Here is a 21,125-nt window from a genome sequence, read left to right as displayed (position 1 = left end):
TCCCTTTGCCCAGCCGCGGTCGCCACAATTATTCCTGAGGAGGAAACGTTGGCGATAAATTACATGTGTGCTTTTCATCTGCTGCTGTGCGGGGCCGAGCGCCGTGACGACTGGGGCAGAGGGGGGAGAGGGAGGGGGGTTACTGGGAACAATGCTGCGATCAAACTGGAGGATCAGCACAGCACTTACAGGATCTCCGAAACGTTCTCAGACCTCGTTGATCTTTGTCATGTTGTCACATGGCAATAGTGAACTTCAATGTTTTCTTTAATGAGATTTTACGTGACACAAATCCCTTTTTATTTTTTAAAAGTCTGGGAACAAAAAAACACAAAAAGTCACTGAAACGTGTAGCACATATTTAAGCAAATCATCTTCTGAGGTATGTCTACCACACGTTTAGACTGCTTTGGATGGAGAGCCTCTTTTAATGTCAGTTTTTAAGTTGACTTGATAATTTTATTTGAACCTAAACCATTCCACTGTATGTCTAACCAACATCAGGGCATCATGCTGCCACTACCGTGTGCTACAGTCAGGATGGCACGTCTAAGGTGTTTTCCTCTGCTCCCTCCATGTAAGGGCAAACAATCAAATTTTGCTTTCATTTGCCAAAAGTTCATCTTACGTGGCTCGAGGTAAACTGGACGTGTGAAGCTATTTTCATTAGCAATTCAAGAATCTTCTATAACTCCTTTATTTGCATCATTTACTGCAAGGTGTCTTCATAGGTAAAAAAACAAAACAAAAAAAAACCCGAAATCAGACAGGTGTAGTAGATCCACAAGGCCGCTGCACGCTTTCTGACTAAAACCAAGAAGCTGGATCACATCACCCAGTTCCAAAATTAAACCACACTGCAGCCCAGATAGTAGACGTTGAAATACTGCTGATTTAGTTTATAAATCACTGAACGGCTTTGCACCAAAATACATTAAAGATCTGCTGTTGTTGTATCAACCTTCCAGACCTTTCAGGTCTTCTGGTTCTGCTCTGCATCCTCAGAACCAGAACCAAACATGAAGAAGCAGCATTCAGCTTCTACAAGCCACAAATCTGGAACAAACTTCCTGAAAACTGCAAAACGGCAGAAACACTGAATTTCTTTATATCTGAGCTAAAAACCCACCAATATTATTACTTATTATTTGAACCATAATAAGTGAAAAATTGATGTTTGATGTGTATCGATGATTTTGACTGGCATTTGATGAAATTCAGTGTCTGTTACACGTTTTCACAACTGTTGACTGTATGATGTGTTTGATGTTTTTATGTTTTCATGATGTAAAGCACTTTGACCAGTTGTTGCTGAAATGTGCTCTACAAATAAACTTTAATGATTGATTTATTTACACATATGAAGAAACCCGTTAGCCTAACCATCATGTCTTTGGACGGTGGGAGGAAGCTGGGATACCTGGTGAAAACTGGCAGAACTCAGTCAGTTTGATTTCATGTCTAAAGTTCACAGTCATTTAGATGAAGATTCAACAGTGTTTGTTTGGCAGCTCGAGGTTCCAAAGAACATAAACCAGGTCAAAGGTCAAAAAACACCTTTTTAGGTTTGAACTAGAAACACGCCAGATAATGCGTCTGCGCAGAGAGGAGAAACCTTTATGTTCGCTGTATGTTGATAAGAATCCTGTTCCCATGATGCACTCCAACCCTATCGCTCCTCCTTCGAATTAAACAGCAAGACAATAAAAGCACTTTAAAGTCAAACTATACAACCTTTTCTTTGCATGTGTGTGCAGATTTATACATACAGTGCGTCTGTGTGTGTGTGTGTGTGTGTGTGTCTTTTAAATAACCCCGGAGGAGTCAGCATGCAGTTATAATTGCCTCCCTCATTAGTTATGTTTTAGCAGAAGCGGATGGGAGGGCAATTAATTTTACCGCTTAATTTTTGACACGGAATACGCCGCTGTATTGATGTGCCCGCCATTTTGGGTCTCATTTTTCAGCAAAATTAATTGACAAAGTGCGAAGATTTATCAGCGGATCGCCAGATTAAGCGACAAACTGAAGCAATGAGGAAATCAATTGCCTCCCCTGCATTCCCGGCCCTCCCCGCCGCTCGTAACACCCAAGTGCCTGGGAAAAGCTGGGCGGGTCAGATACAGTGCGCTTATTTATTTATTTGAGTCGCTCGTTCATCAGTTGTAACAAATGACCCTGGCAGCTGACGAACACTGAAGCTCAAAAACATCGGAAACATCCTGTGCATTTTTACGCAGTAGAAAGCATGAGAGCCTTAAAAATTTTGCCCTACTAACTTTTGGTTACATCACCTTTCTCATAAGGAGCCGTCTAGGTCAAACCAAAATCTGGACAGACATGATCTAGTTGTAAAACCGTTCCCATTGTGCTGACTGTGCAGAGGGTTGGACCTGGATACAGAATGTATCGTGCTGTGTGGTCAGCATCCCTCAGATTAACTACCACCGCCCTCAGTAATGCCAGTGTGTTTCTCTTGCACCATTCCCTGGATTGGTCTGCTCCCTTTCATGACTACAATCAGCTCAGAATGTGATAATATGATAATTCAGAACCGAGACTCATTGCTTGCATGCCCATCGCTGATTATTCCTCACTTTGTTTTACTGAGTGAATTTTAATCTTCCGTTTACACACAGTAAACAACACGAAGCCTAGCTTTCCATTTCATCTCAGCGCTGTGAGAAGTATAAAATGTTGATACAATGTATTTTTCAGCTACATGTTAACATATTCTCTGAGTTCCTCCATATTTTCAAGTCAAAATTACATGTTTTTCCAGACTCAAATTTCCAGTTTTTATTGTAATTTAAACTTAGCTTTGACTTCATGGCTGATCCTCTCATAGTCGAAATTCAGGACGGATGAATGGAAAAATTACAACCTCAGTAGTCAGGCGGTTTCAGGATTACCTACCAAATAAGGTTTCTGGTGCTGCAATTCTTTTCAAATTTCTTGTTAAAATTTACAGTTTACTACAGCAGATGCAAAGAAAAAAATGGCTGGTGATCAATGATACATGGGGTACAATACAAAGGGCTAATGGCTTGCATTGACTGAAACAACACTCCTTAGTGTGGATGTTGTTATGGAGTTAAGAAGGATTAGGGTTCAGTTAGTTATTTTTCCGGTATCAGTGATGTCTAACATTTTTGAGTTTAAGGAACCATGGAAAGAAAAGAAGCTATTTAAACAACATGTATAGTTTTTTGTTCTGACTCCAAGAAAGTGAGAGAGAGCAGGGCTTTCAGCAGATAACAGAAAGTCGAACGGAGTAGTACCGATCATTTTGAACTTTTCAATAAATCTGTCATGGAAAGTACGGGGACACACATGTTGTTTCATGTACGCCAGTTGCGCTAACTGGGCTAATCAGTAAGATGATGTCTTAACTTGTGTTAAAATAATAGTAAAACTCTTAGAGCATCAACAGTCACCTCTGTACATATTAATAGCTGGCGAATGACTCCTCTTGACAGGACAAGAAAAAAGTATTTGATGTTGTTCTTTTATCACCCATAAAAAGGAATAGAAAATGGCTAAAGAACAACACAGACTCTACTCCATGTTGCCCCCGCCTCGGGCATTAGGACCATAGCTCACATCCCCTCCGTTCCTGACAGCTCTGATCTCTGGACAGATCAGTTCAACTTCTCAATCTCTTTATTTTATTAGTATTGCATCGTAGCTCGGCAAAGGAGTCGATTTATAACCCCTAAACAGATCACAAACATGCAGATAATATTTCAGCGTGTCAGGTGGGCCCCCGGAATGTGATTGCGGCGACGGGAAGGCTGCAGCTAACCGTCCGACCTGGCACCAATTACCGACAAAGGAGTGTTGGAGGTCACGGCGGTGCAAATTGTGTTAGCGTTCCGAGTTTCGCTAATCAAGTCAGGCCTTGTCGCTCACTAGAAATGAGGTTGTTTCAGGTCTGTTCTTAATTCCCTCCGCTTTCATATTTGCTCACCCCCTGATCTTTCAAGTTCTCTTATTCAATAACTTTTTACCATCTCAATCACCCTCTCTCCCTCTCTCTCGAGCGCGTTTTCCCTCCTGCCGAACTTGCACAAAGACCCGAGGACGCACACACGCAAACACACACACGCACACACACACACACACACACACATGCAAGCGGCACCTTGCACCTCTGCAGGTGACAGCTACAGTGACAGTGTGACGCCAGCCGCCTGATGAGGAGTGATGAGAGCTGGAAACTAATGAAAATAAAACGTCTAATTATGTCAGAGACGCCTTGACGCTACATCACTGCTAAAACATATTTAGAATAACATCCAGCAAATCTTGGACGCACGCGAGCGCGCGCACGCGCATACACACACGCGGGCTTGAGAGTCCGCGCGCACAGCGGGTGCCTGTGACGGATGGAGGGTTCTGCTGCAAGCGCTCAGTCAGCCTGTCAGGCCGGTGGCTGCTGCTGCTTCTGTCATTGACTTAAAAGGGCATCAAGGAGCCATGTGTGGGACATTACCGAGGCCAAGGGGAAACCGCTGGGCTGCAGCATAAAGACACTTTCAAAGAAGCTGACTTGGGCTCCTATCGAGGGGCTATTATTCAAGACAGTATCCTCCCACCACCCCCTGAACCATCTGTCGATCCAAAGTTTTTAGCAAGTAAAAAAAAAAAAAAAAAAAAAAAACACCATTCAGTGCAGCAGCACTGTGTGTTTTATCGGATCTGCAGAGACGAAAAGGAGCAGTGGAATTGGAAAGACAAGCCGCTGCACAGAATTAAGGTGGCATAATGAAAATGTGCACTAATCTGAAAACCCAAGATCCCCCCCCCACCACCCACTAACCCCCCCGTTTGATCTCGGCTCTGCTTAGAGATCCATCGCTTTTCTGGAGATTTCAGTTTGGTTACGATGAACGAGAAAGTTGGGTCTTTCCGCTGCATCAATTTGTTGATTTAAATTAAAGGAAACTACCTATACCAACTTTAATCCTGATGTTGCCCTATTAGTGGGCAGTTGCAGTGATATTGCAGCATGTACAACATGTTTACATAAAAAAAAAAAAGATTTCTGCATTTTCTTTCAAAGTCTAACTTTTTTTTTTTTGCTTTTATGCAAACATTCTTCTTCTGAGGATTATTTTTTCGCTCGGATTTGCATCATTTTTTTATTCCCCCCCCCCCTCAAAAGTCAACACAAACCGGTCCACAGTGTGGGAAAAAAAAAACTCTCAGGCATCAGATGGATTTTACCAAAACATGCTTAGTGACCAGCTGGATTCGAAGAAAACACACTCTGTGTCCAGATGGAGCCTTTTGGGTGGAGGGGGGAGACACCACGCAGTTTCAGCCGTCGGATTTGGAAACGCACGCCACCTTAATAGCCCCTGCAACGTGACCCCCTCCAAGTGTTGAGGACGGCAGAAAACAAAAACAGAAGAATCCGAAGATTCCCCCGCACTGCTCATCTTCTCCCCTTTAAACTATAAATTGGCCGACCAGGCGTCTCATAACAGTCACAGTTCTATCAGGATCAGGAGGTTGTGTTTAACCGTCCGACTGGCTGCCAAGAGCTGGCTCCACTTCGCCTGGATGTTCATAACGACTACAGATGGACGAGCGGCGGCTATTATTGGCCCAAACTTGTGAATGTTCCTTCCAGCCAAGGCTGAGAAGATTCATGGTAAATGTGAGATTTTCACAGTTCACATAAACTTCGATTTCGCTCATGTCTGCAGCCATAAAGTGGATTTTAGTGGATCCAAGCACGGATAAACAGCTCTTTGTCCCTAACTTGTCGACTGCCCATAAACGTCAAATCTCATGGAACCCGCCCTTTAGAGTGCCACTCGTAATGCCTCGCAAACGCACTCCTGCCCCGTAGGCCTGTCGCGATAAACGATAAATCAATTAATCGCACGATAAATTAAACCTATCGACCTCATTTTAATTATCGGCTTTTATCGTCACTTCCTGCCTTTTTTGTTTCTGTTGCCGACACTGAATGAAAAAAGGCTCAACTCCGGTGCTGTCCACTGGCCCTCCCTCCCTCATTTCCTTAGTGCAATGTCCAGCTCACACGACACAAGTTGTCGGCTGACTGTTGGCACATTTTCAAGACCTGACAGACCACACATTAGCCGACAGAAATCCTAGGTATAACGGTTTGATTGGGTTTGTCGTGGAGTGTGGTGTCTAGCTACATGGGCACAAAATAATGGCTACAAGTCCAGTTAACAAATTTTAAATTCAGGCATTAATCAATGCTTTACTAGAATCTACCTGTGATGCATGTGGCTAGAGTCAGCGTAAAGTCCTGACTGAATGAAAATCATTATAACCTATTTATGTCACGTCAACGAAGAACAGCTGAAAACTAACCGGGTTTATCAACTGCGGTAGCAATTTGGCTCCAACTCCTCTCCTTGTCATTGCACGAAATGTTGAATAAACACTGTTGTTTCCACATCATCTCCGATGTCTGCTGGACTTCTGGTTGCGCCGTGTCAGCTGTTTGGGATTCCCCTCCGTAATTTCCCCTCAGGAAGCACGGAGGAGAATCCGCGCTTTCTGATTGGCTACCTGTCACATTCAGCGTTAAGCTCCCAGTCGGGGAAAACCCCTGATTTAGATCGGAGCGGTCACAACGATCTACCACAACGATCTACCGTAACCCACCATACACTGCAGGATGATTGGTTACGAAACCACCAGCGACAATCTTAGATCGTTTGCCGATCTAAGATTGTCTAAGGGGAAAATAGGGGCAAATAGTGTGAACTACCGCATTAGGTAGTCAGATGTGCCCATCTTCTCCATTTAAATCTCGTGATTACAAAAGGACAATATAGTATACAAACTTCATAATCTGCACTCTTTTGGTTGAATGCAATATTTATTTCCACCTTGGCTTTATGTTGTTTAGTTTTTATTCAAGTATGCTTTTTGTTAACACTGAGAATCCATTTTATTTTTGCTTTTGGTTGTTTTATTTATTTAGTTTATTAGTTCAAGTGTTATGTGTTCTGTTGAAAATAAAGCGTATCTTATCTATGGCATAAAATTGCGTGCATTGTTAGTCATTTCCATTAAATCAGTGTCAAAAGGTCTTGAAACAATATTATCGTTTATCACAACAATTTTTAGACAATTAATCGCTCAGCAAAATTTGTTATTGTGACAGGCCTACTGCCCCGTGAACTTTTTCTTTTTTTGTGTACATTTTGAAACGTTGCAACCACAAAAGTTCACTGTGTTTTATTGGGATTTTGCACGAGGCCAAAACAGAACAGTGCACAAATGTGAAGTAGAGGCGAAAAAGGCACGCGCTTTGCTGATCTTTCTTTACAAATGTGAAGACGTTGCCCGTTCTTTGGAAATGAATTCACGTTCAGTCAGATGGAGAAGGAAAACCTCTGTGAACATCAATTTTCAAGTCTTGCCACAGATTCTCAGTAAGATTTTGACGTGAGTAAGCTTTAATCCAAATCGTTCGCTTGTAGCTTTAGCTGGATAATAGTGACCGTCCAGCTGGAGGGTAAAACCTCTTCCCAGGTCTTTTTTAGTCCTTGCTGGCGGTTCCTCCAGGATTCTTATTAGTTTTCCTGCCAGAGGAAACCATTCCCACAGCATGACACTCTCTCTACTGTGTTACACAGCAAAGCTCCTCCCCACACAAAACAGGGCCCAGTCAGAGTAACTTCTTCCACGTCTCCAGCAATTTCTTCTACAAACAGCAGATTTGCAGAATGTAAAACTAATAGTTGTGTCATTAGATTTTCCCACCTGAGCTGAGGATCTCTCCGTTCGATTACACATAACAAATGAGCTAACTTTTTTTTTTAAGTTGGAGCTCCATTCTCTCTTTTTCGGTGACTGAAAAAGAGAGAATGGAGCTGCGCTTGATTTTATTAAAACTGGGGAGCATGAACAAAACTATTTTCATTGAAGTTCCAGGTTGCAATGTCAAGAAGTTCAAGGTGCAAAACACGTGTTTTGGCACCACTTCTTTTTGTGGCTGGAGGACGGGAGGTGAGGCCGCTGAGAATCGGCGTCTGTGTGTCTCACCGGTGTGCGTCCTGTAGTGGTCCTTCATGGCCGACAGGTTGAGGAAGGCATAGTGGCAGGACGGCCAGATGCACTTGTACGGCTTCTCCCCGTTGTGCAGTTTCATGTGGTTGTTCAAGGCCCATTTTTCGCTGAAGGAGCGGTCGCACAGCTCGCATTCAAACTTCCTGCGGGAGGGTAAGAGAGGCAAGAGGAGAGGGACCAGGAGGAGAGAGGAGGGGATAAAACAAGGAGTTATTTACTGATCCCAAAGCTGATGTTAAAAAAAAAAAAAAAACGGTAGAAAATCTACTGAGAAAAAAAGAAAGAGAGAGAGAGAAGAAATGGGGGTTTGCTGGGCACTAGTACTTACACCCACAGAGCACGGGGGCTGTGTGATTGTGTTCTGTACATCCAAACACACACACGCATGCACACACACACACGCGTACACAGAATGCAGTTGGCTGCTGGTGTGTCATGTCTGTATAAGCAGGCATTGATTTTTCTGTCCAGGCCTGCCACCTCCACCATTTATTCTCTGCTTTGCACCAGGGCCCAGAGGACTAGAGAAATTCTGTTACAGTCCTCACACACACACACGCACACATACACACACACACACACACACACACACGCACACGCACACACACACATACACACACACACACACACCCTGCAGGGCCAGTGGGGAGAATAGAGTTCACCTGTCCAGTGTCCCCGACCACTTAGCCAGGGCTAAATGAACAGTTAGCAACATTTTACCTCCTGCTATCCTCTTAAGGCTCTTGAACCGGAGCATCTCTGCCTGTCAGAATCCGCTCTACAGCGCAGCGTTTTCTTTTAAAATCACCAGCCATCTACAGCTTCAGATCGTCAGAATCAAGTCAATGAATGTAAGACATGATTCATTGTTTGGTGCATTTTTTATTTATTTATTTTTTTTTCATGTTTTGTTTTTGTTGGATGATGCCTAAGGCGCTCAAAATATGGCGTGTGAATATGCACGCCATTCTGTCTTTGCTCTGGACATCTGTCTATTCTTCACGCCTACGATTGATAAAAAAGAAAGAAGAAGATGAGAAAAAAAAAAGCTCTGGCTTTTTAATCAGTGTGTAGGATGTTAGCACCTATATTCATCCGCCGCCTTATTTGGCTTTGAGAAAAAGAAAAAGAGAGAAAAAAAAACAAAAAAAAAAACGCAGAAGACAATAGCGAAACCCGCCTGTGCTTGAATTAATCTTTACCCCCGTGCGATAATTTAGGCGCGGAATGACTAATGCGCGAGTCATAAACAAATGAAGTCAGCTTTTGGGGAGCATTCGTCTTGCAGCGAGGGGCCGTGTTATTTTAGGGAGGGCGGCTGTCTTTAAGTCCTGATTGTGTCGCTTAATCCCCGCGGTATCTGTTTCATAGCGAGCAGCGTGACACTCACCTGAACAAATAATGACTCCGAGCAGCATGTAGCATGTGTCTGAATCAATAATTCAAACTCATACATCTTTCTTACTGGAAAGGAAGAGGGTGGAGGTTTAGGGGGGAGGTTGGAGGGATGGAGGCTGGCTTTCATATCAATCTATATGCTCCATGGAGATGGATCTAAATGTGATGAAGATGTCGCCAAGCGGCGGTTTAAAGGGTGTTTTCGGCTCAATTGCGAGGACGGATGAGGCGGCTTTAAAGTGATGCCTTTGTCAAGCCAGACGCACATTTAATGGCTTAGCACCAAAGTGCGTTTGAGGTCTGTTGTTGCGGGTCTTCTGGTTCTGTTCTGCTCTGCATCCTCAGAACCAGAACCAAACATGGAAGAAAGCAGCGTTCAGTTTCTATGCTCCACTAATCTGGAACAAACTTCCAGAAAACCGCAAAACAGCCGAAACACCGAGTCCATTCAAATCAGGCGTGTCGAACTCATTTTAAGATGACAAATGTCGTAGAACGTATTAAGATAAAAACACGCATTAACAAATGGTTAAAATATGAATAAATACCTGTCTCTGCATTTGCCGAGTACTTCTTAAAGTTAGGCAACTTTTATCAGAATTGATACAACTCTGGAAAAAATTAAGAGATCAATTAAAATTATAAATTTTTCTGATTTTACTCTTTATAGGTATATGTTTGAGTAAAATGAACATTGGTCTTTTATTCTATGAACTGCTGGCAATATGTCTCCGAACTTCCAAACAAAAATTTATTATTTACAGAAAACGGTCAAAATAACAAAAAAGACACAGTGCTGTCAGACCTCGCATAAAGCAAAGAAAGCAAATTCATATTCATTTAGAAACAGCAATACTAATGTTTTAACTCAGGAAGAGTTCAGAATCGATATTTGGTGGAAAAACCGTTACGTTTTCCACGAAGGGGTCTCTTAATTTTGTTTCAGAGCTGTATAATTTAGCAGGACGCAGATAAAAACAGATTTGATTCGACTGATAAAAAAAATTTAAATAAAATTACACAATCTTTAAAGTTTTATTCATGTGCTCCTCTAGGGTCCAGAGGGCCACATACAAAGTTGTGGCGTGCCAGATTTGTCCCGGGGGCCTAGAGTTTGAAACACGTGCTTTAAATCAAGGCTTAAAACTCCACCTGTGTAGAGCTGCTTTTGATTAGCAATAAAGTCGAACATTGATCAACGCGTTTGATGTGTGTTTTCTTGATGATGACATTTCGACAAACTAATGTTTATTGCTCGACTCTGATGCTCTGATGTAAAGCACTTTGATCCGCCTTGTTGCTGAAATGTGCTACACAAACGAAACCCGACTTAAAAACGTGAGTCCTGGTTTCTAACTCTCATCTGCAGACTTTATTTGACCAGCAGCCTCTGCAGCTCCTCCCCTCCCCTCCCTGTGGTATTTATAGAAACAGCTCGTCTGCCAGGCAGAGGTAAATAAGATGAGTGAAGAGATGCTATCTTTTATTGTAAGCATTATGCACAACACTCCTTTTGCTTTATGAGCTAAACGGGGGGCCATTGTTTATCACCGGGGCGTAATCGCCAAGTCGGCGCGGTCCTCGATGGAAGCGTGCACGCGCGGGGAGCGTGGCGGGACGGGTGGCGCGAGAACAGGAAGCCGGGAGGAAGAGGGAAGATGGAGGAGTGGAGGAGCTGGCAGAGTCGGTGGGGGTTTTTGTACGGATGAGAGGAAGGTTTGCGTCTGTTTTTACGGGATGAGATGGAGCGCTTTGATCTTGTCCCTGCATGTCGGATCCCGTCACGATCCACCGTCTCGCCCATACATATGCATAGTGCCTCTAAACAGCCAAGCACCGTGCTAAAAAAAAAAAAGAACGCACCCAAAGGTGGGAGGCAGAGGGGCAGATGGATGGAGAGCGGGAGAGAGTAGAAAACTTATCGTGCTTCTGAGAATTAAACTCAAAGGCGTGGAAATAAATTTGCAAAGTCCTCCCTATCTGGGGCCATGTGAAAATAAAACACCCGGATAAAAAAAACAACTTCTAAATTACACAAGAAGACATTCATATAGCATATACTTTAAAATGTCCTCCTTCAAAAGAGCTGCAATGTCTTCAGAAATAAATGTGGTGTGCTTTCAAGTAGGGTGAAGTATTGCTTTGCTTTAGTGAAAGGAAGACCTGCATGTCTCTCTGCCTGATAATTGGCTTTCTTGATAAGAGTGAATTCAACCATATTATAAATTCACTTCAGATTTTCTCAAGAGATAATCTTCAGTTTTAAGTTAAAAAAAAGGGGGATAAAAAAATTCCAATGTAACATAAATCATCTCAGTTGTAAGGGTTTATATGTTTGCATTATTTTTATTGAAGTAAGGAAACACAGTGACAATCAAAAACCTTTAAATGATGACGGGGTTGTAGATTGTTATCGTAATATTAGGACCGATGTGACCAAATGACAACTCTAACATTTACGAAGTATAAAAGTGGACAAATTTGCCACTGTAGCTTGAATGAAAAGGTTCACCCCCCCTAGTGGATACATATATCAAGTTTTCTTTAAAGTCTGACCTCCCAATACATTTCCCCCTCTTCAGGTTAACAACATGTAAAAGTTGATCTGCTGATTTTTTTGTAGAGGTGGTAGTTTTGAATAATAATTAAGGATTTCCCCATCAACGAATCAAAGCATGTCCCTAACCTTCATCTGATGTTTTCTGTAGATCACAAATTGTGTGATATCTCTACTGATTGAGAGAAAATCTGAGGTTTTAGTAACTGACTGACCAAACATTGATCTGAACTGTCAGAATCAGATTTCTGGTCTACTAACCAGTGCATCTCAAATAAAATCCCTCTAAATTTACCGACAGGTGACGAGTTATCTTTCGATACCAACTGTGCAATGATCATAAAATCACAGTTGGATGTTGATGGTATGGCATTTGCTAAAGGAATTGCAGAAAAAACCATTAAATTTTTTTTTTAAATAACTTTACTCCAAATTGTGTGCATTTAGGTTGATGACATCACACCAGGCAGGAGGTTGACATGAAACAACTCCACATTTCCTCTCCCACTGACTGACACTACAAATGATCTCTTCAAGTCTTCAAGGATGAAATGTGCTCCTTCTGAGGAACTCCTTTTGCTTCTTTCTCGTCAATAAATCATCCAGAAATCCAAGCAGTGTTTCACCCGCGGCTCAGAAGTTTTGCTGCAGCCATTATGAACACAAGTAAACACGATTAACTATTGCTGTATTGATACCAAAGTAAAGAAAATATCCGATGAAGCCGTTTGGCCAAAGGCACTGAACAAAAACTGTTTTATACCTGAGCACATGCAGAATGTTTATATGCGGAACTAAGAGTGCGGCGCAATGTTCTGTAGGGCAACTTTAAAATGTGACACCAAAACAGAACAGAGGACTCCCAAGCTGTTGATCTGGAATTTGGGGTCATTTAAGGTTTTCCATGCAGCTACAGTGGAGGAAGAAATGTGCACTGAGGGAAACAACGTCGAGCCGAATGAAAACAAACCTGAGAAAAATCTGAAGTCCAAATCCAGCCGCCTGCAGCGTTCAACAATCCCAAAATGACTGCAGAGCACGAGAGACGCACAACAGACTGGTACTGAGGAATCAGTTCCAAAGTAAAAAAAAAACTCTTCTACATTTTAAAATTTCTGTACAGCACTAATTTAAAAACATCCTAAACAACATTTATCATTATCAAGCGCTTTTATTGTTGTATCATCCATCCATCCAGATTCAGTTTTTCTTGAGCGAACCAAAAACATTCCCAACTTTGCCCTTAAACCGAAGTACCAAACTTTCCTTTTTTGTGTACCGTTACATCCATCCCTACCATTAAATCATTGAAATTACTGAGAAAAAGACAAACGCAGTCAGAATTGCTCCAGATGCCTCAGCCAGCCTGTTGTGACATCCAAGAGAAAGTCGAAGTATTTTACTCCGACTAAATGGTTTACAGCAAAACAAAGACTAATGAAACCACTGACCATTGCATTTTTTTATATAGGTGACAAACTATCCCTGTAATTAGTTTGGGTATATTGTAGAGCTAAGTCTGGCAAGGTGCTTTAAAAATACTGGCAAAAGTGCAGAAATGCACTAGAATCTCAGACTCAGTAAATTACAACCACATGACACCTTAAATATATAAATATATACTTCCACACCATATGTTTACATCGTCGTGTTAGCACATAAATAAATGAGACGAAAATAAATCAGATATACATAAAGCGAGGTAATAACTTTACGAAACGCTCATCTGTAATCACAGACAAGCTCCACTTTGATTCATTCTATTTTTCCTCTTCCCTCCTCCTGTGTCTCCTTCTCCTTCCCTCTCTGATGGCGAAGCGGAGCCACCTGATTGACGTCCTGCGCCGATTTATTCGCAGACACAGGTGAGCGTCTCGAGTCGACATCCAGAGAGCGGCATGCCGCCGTATCCATACTGTCACTCATTACCATATCTATACCGTGGTGTGATCCTGATTCAGTTCCGGCACGTGGGGCAACTGTCAGAACATCGCTGGCTTTAATTGTGACAGAGATCCCTCAGGAGGAGTTACTGCACCTCTAATAGGGACTGGGGGAGAAAAAAAAGGGAAAAAAAAAAGGGGGGGGGAATCTGGTTCATTACCACACACTCACTACCACCCCCAAGTGGCGAGGCTGTGTGTTGAGGAAGAACCTGCAAAGTGTGTGTTTACTAGAAACTATACTGTTTAATTTTTTTTAAATGTTTTTAAAATGGGCAATTTTAACCCAGTCCATGAAAATGTCTGTCTTACAAAATGCATCTTATAGCTCAGACCACGTTGGCAACACGCCTCTACTTGTTCTCAAACCCTTCTCCCTAATTAATTTGATCAGTTCCAGCGATGTGGACGCCGTTCGGACGCCCAAACCGTTTCCCGTCCCGCCTCCCTCCGCATTGTTCTGGCCGGCCATCGCAAAGAGGAAGCGATCCGCTACGCTCGCTCGCGCTGCAGCACAAAGACAGAAGAGGGAGAGGCCGACGCTCGCCCGAAGCCAAACTGACACAAACAGACAACTTCAAAGTGAAGACTGTTGTTTATTTGGCGAAGGGAGAGGAGCGGAGAAGGCGGAGGGAGGGGTGGGTGGAGAAAAAAAAAAAAAAAAGAGGAAAATTTATCTGATATGCAACTGTCAGGAGAGCATTTTCACATGTAAAATAGCAAGAGAGTGAGAGAGATTACCTAGAGGGGGGAACATGACAGCATTCACTAGGGTCAGGATGGATCATCATCTTCAGCAGCTCTCCCCCTCCTCCTCTTTTACCCCCCTCCTCCTCCCTCATCTTTTTTTTCTCTCCCTCCATCGCTCTAACTTCATCTCTCCCTGTTTTTCCCTTTCTCCTTCCTTCCGTTTTTCTCCCTCTCATCCTGTTTTCAGACTCCATCACTCTGCACTTCGACAACCCCGGCAGCTTAAATCCAGACTAAATTAGCTGAATGAAGATTAAATCATTTGGCCCTGAGCTCTCCGAGATATTGGGAGGAAGACTGAGTAAGCTCTAAATGGCGTCTGACTCGGTTCGGACCTATATAAGCATCTTGAGGAGAAGCTCTTCCTTCGGTGGCAGTCAATTGAAACCTGATTAAAGGGTGGGGCGGGCGGTTCGTTGGGGAGGGGAAAAAAAAAATGGGTAAAAGATTACATTTCTGGGACAACTGTTTCCTAAGTAAAGTCACAGGCTTCGTTAGTTTTCGTTTGCAGGCTCAACGTTGACCGACGACAGGCTGAGTTTTCCCCCGGGAGGTAAGAGATTGAGGAGGGCAACATCATCACTCACAGTGCTAAGGAGAAGTGCTTTAGGAAGCGCTGTAGTCTTTGTGGTCTGTGGGTGCAAATCAGTTTTCGGCATAATGCTTAGTTTCACATTCAAATGGAGCTAATTCAATTAAGGTTGAGTCTGTATACGGTTTTTGTTACCTTGTGCTTTTACTATCTGCTCAGAAAGGTTGCTACGGCAAACAGCAGTACTTTGGTTTGTTGAGAAGGGAAGATTTGGCCATGTGTTTTACGATTTTTATTCCCTTTTTTTTTCAGAAAATCCTCTGTAGCTTATTTTTGTTGACAAAAGTACACTAAAGATTTCACAAACTTAGAAACTTTACTTCAAATAATCCAATCAGTCAAGAGTATTTCAGTCCAGGTTTTACAAGACTGCGCTGTTTGTCTAATTTTAAAATGTTTTTAATGTTAAAAAAGTATTAAAATAGTTTCTTATGTGTTTGACAAATAGAGACCGCTGAAAACAGTTCTAAGTGTAAAAACAGCATTAATAGGAAGCTCTGAACCAAATGCTAGCATATTTGCTAGCGGCTAAAGTTTAGCCAGTCTCTGTATTCTCACACAACTAGCCAACCTGCTTTTTCATTTCAAAATAAACATCTCAAACATAAATACAGGAAGTCAAACTTAAAGCACTCACCTCCAAGGCTCATAAAAATATGTTTTCACGAGGTTTGCTAAAGCCGCTGGTTACCAACAATGCCAGAGGAATATTTAGCCATTTTAATGTTGTTGGGGCTGCACAGTGGCGCAGTTGGTAGAGCTGTTGCCTTGCAGCAAGAAGGTTCTGGGTTTGATTCCCGGCCCCGGTCTTTCTGCATGGAGTTTACATGTTCTCCCTGTGCATGCGTGGGTTTTCTCCGGGTACTCCGGTTTCCTCCCACAGTCCAAAAACATGACTGTCAGGCTCATGGGCCTCTCCAAATTGCCTCTAGGTGTGAGTGTGTGTGGATGGTTGTTTGTCCTGTGTGTCTCTGTGTTGCCCTACGACAGAATGGCGACCTGTCCAGGGTGTACCCCGCCTCTCGCCCGGAACGTTAGCTGGAGATGCACCAGCACCTCTCCCGACCCCACTAAGGGACAAGGGTGTAAAGAAAATGGATGGATGGATGTTTTTTTTTCAATGAAACCACATAATGACGCAGAGTGACCTAATGAATAGATAGGTAAAACGTCACCATCTCTGCCCAAGTTTGATTTTTTTTAAATCATACAACTCTTCCTTAGTTAGACATGGTTTAGCTCTTACAGTTTTTTTTTTAATTACCTGTTCTCAATAAGCCTATAGAAGAAAGCAAGTTATCTTGCTAAGCAGCGGCCAGCTACCACCCTGTCATAGGGCGTGTCGCGTTTTTCCAAAATTACAGTTTAAACTTTGCTAAAAAACTGAATTACACTGTTGCAACAGCTTATAGGCGTTTTATTAAGAGGCCTGAAAAAAGTGTAGGAGGAATTAGTGTACTGGTTTATGGAGCAGGGCTGTGCTTCTCACACCTGTTGCTAAGCATTGCTGATGGCTCCAACCGTTTTCTTTACTCACAGGAAATACAAATCTTGAATACTTAGAGTACAACGTTATTTTAAAATTTCATGTTAATACTTTGAAACTACAATATATTTGAACAGTTCAAAAAATGAATGCTGCAGATCTCACAATGATAGCTATAACATAATTACATAATCTCAAACTATCTCAAAAATATCCAGACATTTCACTCATCTGGGAATGCTGAACATGAAACCTATGCCTTCGCTTAGTGTGTGAATGACTGTGTGAAATGCTTTGAAGTCCTCTGGACTTGATAATGCACTTATTAACAAGTATAGGCCAGTTGTTATTTGGTTATTAATTATCAAGTATTTGATACCCACAGCATTAAAATGCCATTCCAAGGGAGTCGGTTTTACGTGAAACCTACGAACAACTAGACATAACATCACAGAAAAAAACAACATACCTTGTCATGACACAGCAGAACCCTGTGAATTCAACCCCACCGATTTCCATAAACTATTAAGTAAAGGAGCCGATCAAAAGTTACTGGAATACTTCAAAGACATGACATAAATCCAAATGATTTCTTTACATTTTGACCAAATAAAATTGTGTTTTTCAAAACCACAGCACAGATTGCTCAATAAATAACATCTACAAGTTCCTTTAAGCTGTTCCGGCTTAAACAGGGCTTATATTTCATTAAGAGCGGACTGGCCCAAACTAAGATTAACAGCACATGATCATAGGGTGTAATGTAAAGTGTTCAGGTACATTTTCTTCATTTTGCTGAAACAGTGAGTTAATGTGGGGGGAGCCATACACAGCAGGCGCAACATAATGTTCCCGGTTTGATTCCAGGCGCCAGGCCGTTTACTGCACATCTTCTCCTTCTGTCTCTGTCCTTTTTCCTGTCCGGCTACTAATAAATAAAAGCCACAAAAAAGTTTTCCAAACAGACTGAGTTAACATGTTACGACGAGTCCTGGTTTGTAGTAGCGCTTTCATTTTCACTTTATTACCATACTTCCTGAAAATACTTCAACTAAAACCGATGTTTTACCGATGTCCACTTGAGTGTAAGTGATGTGTTTATGGGCAGGAAATGAAAGTAGATGCATTAAGGCAGAAAAGCATGGATACAAAAAAAAAAGATAGCCTGAACTGACCCATAGCCGCTTAGAAATGCAGCACAAAAAAATTGAAGCAAACAAAAAATAAGGAGACAAAGTTACTAGAAGACAAGACAGAATGATAAAGTGAAAAAGGCACAGAGTTACACCTTACAGAGGACTCCTAAAACTTCCAGGCGGAGGCCGCATGCGTCTGCAGAGTGCAGTAGATGAACATCCTGCGAGACGAGCGCTGCAGCATATGACCGCAATATAAACAACGGCACTCAACAGAGATCATGTTGCTGATTTGTGTTTACCTTCAATCCCGGGAGAAAGACGAAAGGAAGAAAGAAAAAGAGAGAAAGACGAAGAAGAGGGGGGCGGTGGAGGGACGAAGAAAAAGAAAAAAAATAAGATAATGAAATAAATAATAAAAGACCAAGCCCATCAGATAAGCTCCTGTTTATCCCGCTGTAGGGCAAATACAAATTGTCAATTTAATGAACACGGTGGACGTGATGAAAGCGGGGTGAAGGAGCCTCCTGCCTGACAAACAATCAGGAAATGTTATCTTAATATTGTTGCACGGTTATTCAGCTCATAACTTAGGGGGTGCAGAGGAGCGGAGTGTGTGTGAAAGGGAGGGGACAAGGGAGGAGGGGAGGCACAAAGGCCAGGTCCCTCTGTGGTGGCCCTGTTATTGCCTGTTTTTATTGGGAGCCATAGCTCAATGGTCCCAAACAGAAAACCTGGATATGACCCTCAGAAGTCCACACAAACACGAATAAAGACACACACACCCTGCGGATACACAACACACACCAAACTCAATTAGAAAGAAGTCCTTTTGAGAAGTAAATGAACCCCTCAAAGGATTTCTTTTTGTGTTTATGATGTCTTGTTGCCTCTCTAGGTTCACCTTAAAAGCTTAAGAGGCCTTACAGATATTAGACAATTATTCAAAATGCTTCAACAAAATGGCAGCAAATCAAGAGCTTCGAAAAAAAGAGCAAAGAAAAGGCCTCCTGCTAAAATTAGAGAAAATCTGATTTATGTGATGTGGCGGGGATCGAAGACCAACCCAAGACCCCGTCAACACACACACACAAACACACGCAAACATATATTGTTTAAACACTTTGAAAAGCGTTCACATGCTTCACATCTCAAAAGTTAGTTTTTTTTTATTGTAAAGTCTTGAATTTAAAGCATCGCAATCTGAGCAACAGCCACCGAAATTAACTATTATCTCCGTTTTTATATATTGCCGGTGCTAAATTGCGTCGGGAAGAATTACTATCAATATGAATATCTGCAACAATAACTCAGGAGCAGTGCTGAGGACAGGATGCTCTTTATCAGGCTTCTGATAGGCCTTAAATACAGCACAAGGCAGCCATATCAGAGCTTTTTCTCTCTAATATCAGGCCGCATTAGCACCTCGTAAATCAAATTACACTGCTAGAATTTCATTAGGCTCACCTGCCAGCGCTGCTGTGCTGCAGAAATATTTATGTTTTCATGCTGCAATTGTGTGCTCTCAGGTACACAAAAGAGAAGTAATGGGAGGCGGGGTGGGGGGAAAGAAAAAAAACACTGGCGATAAACCTAATTATCTTTTAAGAATACAGAGAAAATGTGTCATAAATTGTGACGATCGTGAGGAGAACCGGCGGGCTCCGGAGCCTGAGAGTTTGAACGAGGTAATAGAGGAGGAGTAGAGGAGAGCCCGGCTCTGCCGTTTACCATCTTTAACCGGGGCTAAACTGCCACAATCCAATTAGTGGCCTCCTCAAATTCGCTCTAAACAGAAATCAAACAGGGTGATGTATGACAGCGATCAGCGGGCCCTCAATGACGGGCTAATCCGATAAAAGCGCCGAGCAAGAGCGCTAATAGTGAAAATACTCGCTCAAAAAAAAAAAAAAAAAACACAGCCGAAATCTTATGACGGGAGTCTGTCTTTGTTATTTAATTACCTCAAGAGAATTTTGCATTTCCATTTGTTTATCTGTTGTTGCTCGCTGCGAGTTGCAACAACTTTGCAACACGTAAGCCTCCGCTGGAGGTGGGAGGGAGCAGAGAGGAACGAGAAGGCCAACATTCCCACAGAGTTTGCTTTCCCTGCGCGGAGCAGCTGGACTCTGGATGGCCGGAGTTGGTGCGGATATGGATTTTGATTAGACACAAAGGGAAATGACTGAGCCAGTGACCATAACGACAGGCACTTAATAAAAGGTGCAGTCTATACATCAAAGAGCTTGTGGTTGTAAATCACTCGGCCCTGTAACGACCTGCATCCCTATCCCATTACGGAGTCCTCCCCCCCTCACCCCACCACCCCAAACAGGCCACTCATATTTACTCTCCGGGCGCCAATATCATTTTAGAATAATGAGCTTTGCTCTTGATCTAATTAACGGGGCCCGGGTTCATTTGTTTATTTTCTTTTCTCTTTCCTGTCACTAAAATTAGGACCCTGGCAGGCTGCCTTAAACTCAGGAATATTAAGCAAAACGGCTTCGTAGTCTTGAGGGGTAAAAGTTAAACTGTCGATGTCTTCCATCAGAAAGTTTAAGTACACAAGAAAGTAAAAATATTGGCAGGTTTCGAATACAAGCCTCTAAAGGTATTTACATTCAACCAAGCGTAATAATTTACTGTGTATTCTTAAAAACAAATGCCTAATCATTTTGATTGGGATTTAATTGAACATGTTGGTTCAGTCTAATCATCATCATCATATCTAGCTAGTAAATAATAGTGAGGGTTATATAAGCTATATGGCTTATGTTATGAATTAATATATATAGCAAAAAACTTTGGGGTTGAGAAAGTTTTTGTGCTGGAGTAAGATTTTAAGTTTACATTTAACTTTAACTGGTTTAGTAGCAGTGCTAATGCTACAATCAAACTTCCTAGCTAGCTGGGCTGCTTAAGCCAGAGTCAGACATCAAGAACAGGGCAGCTGCACTATAACAATGGATGTTGTTACATATTTGCTTTATTAAAATTGTAATCAATTTAATTACAAACGAGTTGAATAATGCTAGCCCTTTCATTTTTTTCTGGTCTGAACATTTTAAATATGTAATTTATGTTCGTTTAGTCAACAGTACCTTGAGGAGCGGCATAACAAAGAGTACAGTAAAACCGTGTATATATATATATATATATATCCTTATGCGCGACAGGATTTTTCTAACACACT

At 42.1% G+C, this 21,125-nt stretch overlaps 1 protein-coding gene across 1 annotated transcript in view; it reads right to left on the bottom strand.

Annotated features, from left to right (window-relative positions):
• The window catches only part of znf407 (zinc finger protein 407), a 192,759-nt gene that overhangs the window by 72,147 nt on the left and 99,487 nt on the right, over positions 1-21,125 (bottom strand). The window contains exon 6 of the mRNA XM_008432014.2: positions 8,044-8,210. Within this exon, the coding sequence (XP_008430236.1) occupies positions 8,044-8,210 (167 nt within the window). The remainder of the gene's footprint in view (positions 1-8,043; positions 8,211-21,125) is intronic.

Source organism: Poecilia reticulata, linkage group LG16, assembly GCF_000633615.1.
Source record: "Poecilia reticulata strain Guanapo linkage group LG16, Guppy_female_1.0+MT, whole genome shotgun sequence".
Lineage (NCBI taxonomy): Eukaryota > Metazoa > Chordata > Actinopteri > Cyprinodontiformes > Poeciliidae > Poecilia > Poecilia reticulata.
The sequence above is the reverse complement of the archived record's forward strand: the minus strand, read 5'-3'. Positions and strand labels throughout refer to the sequence as shown.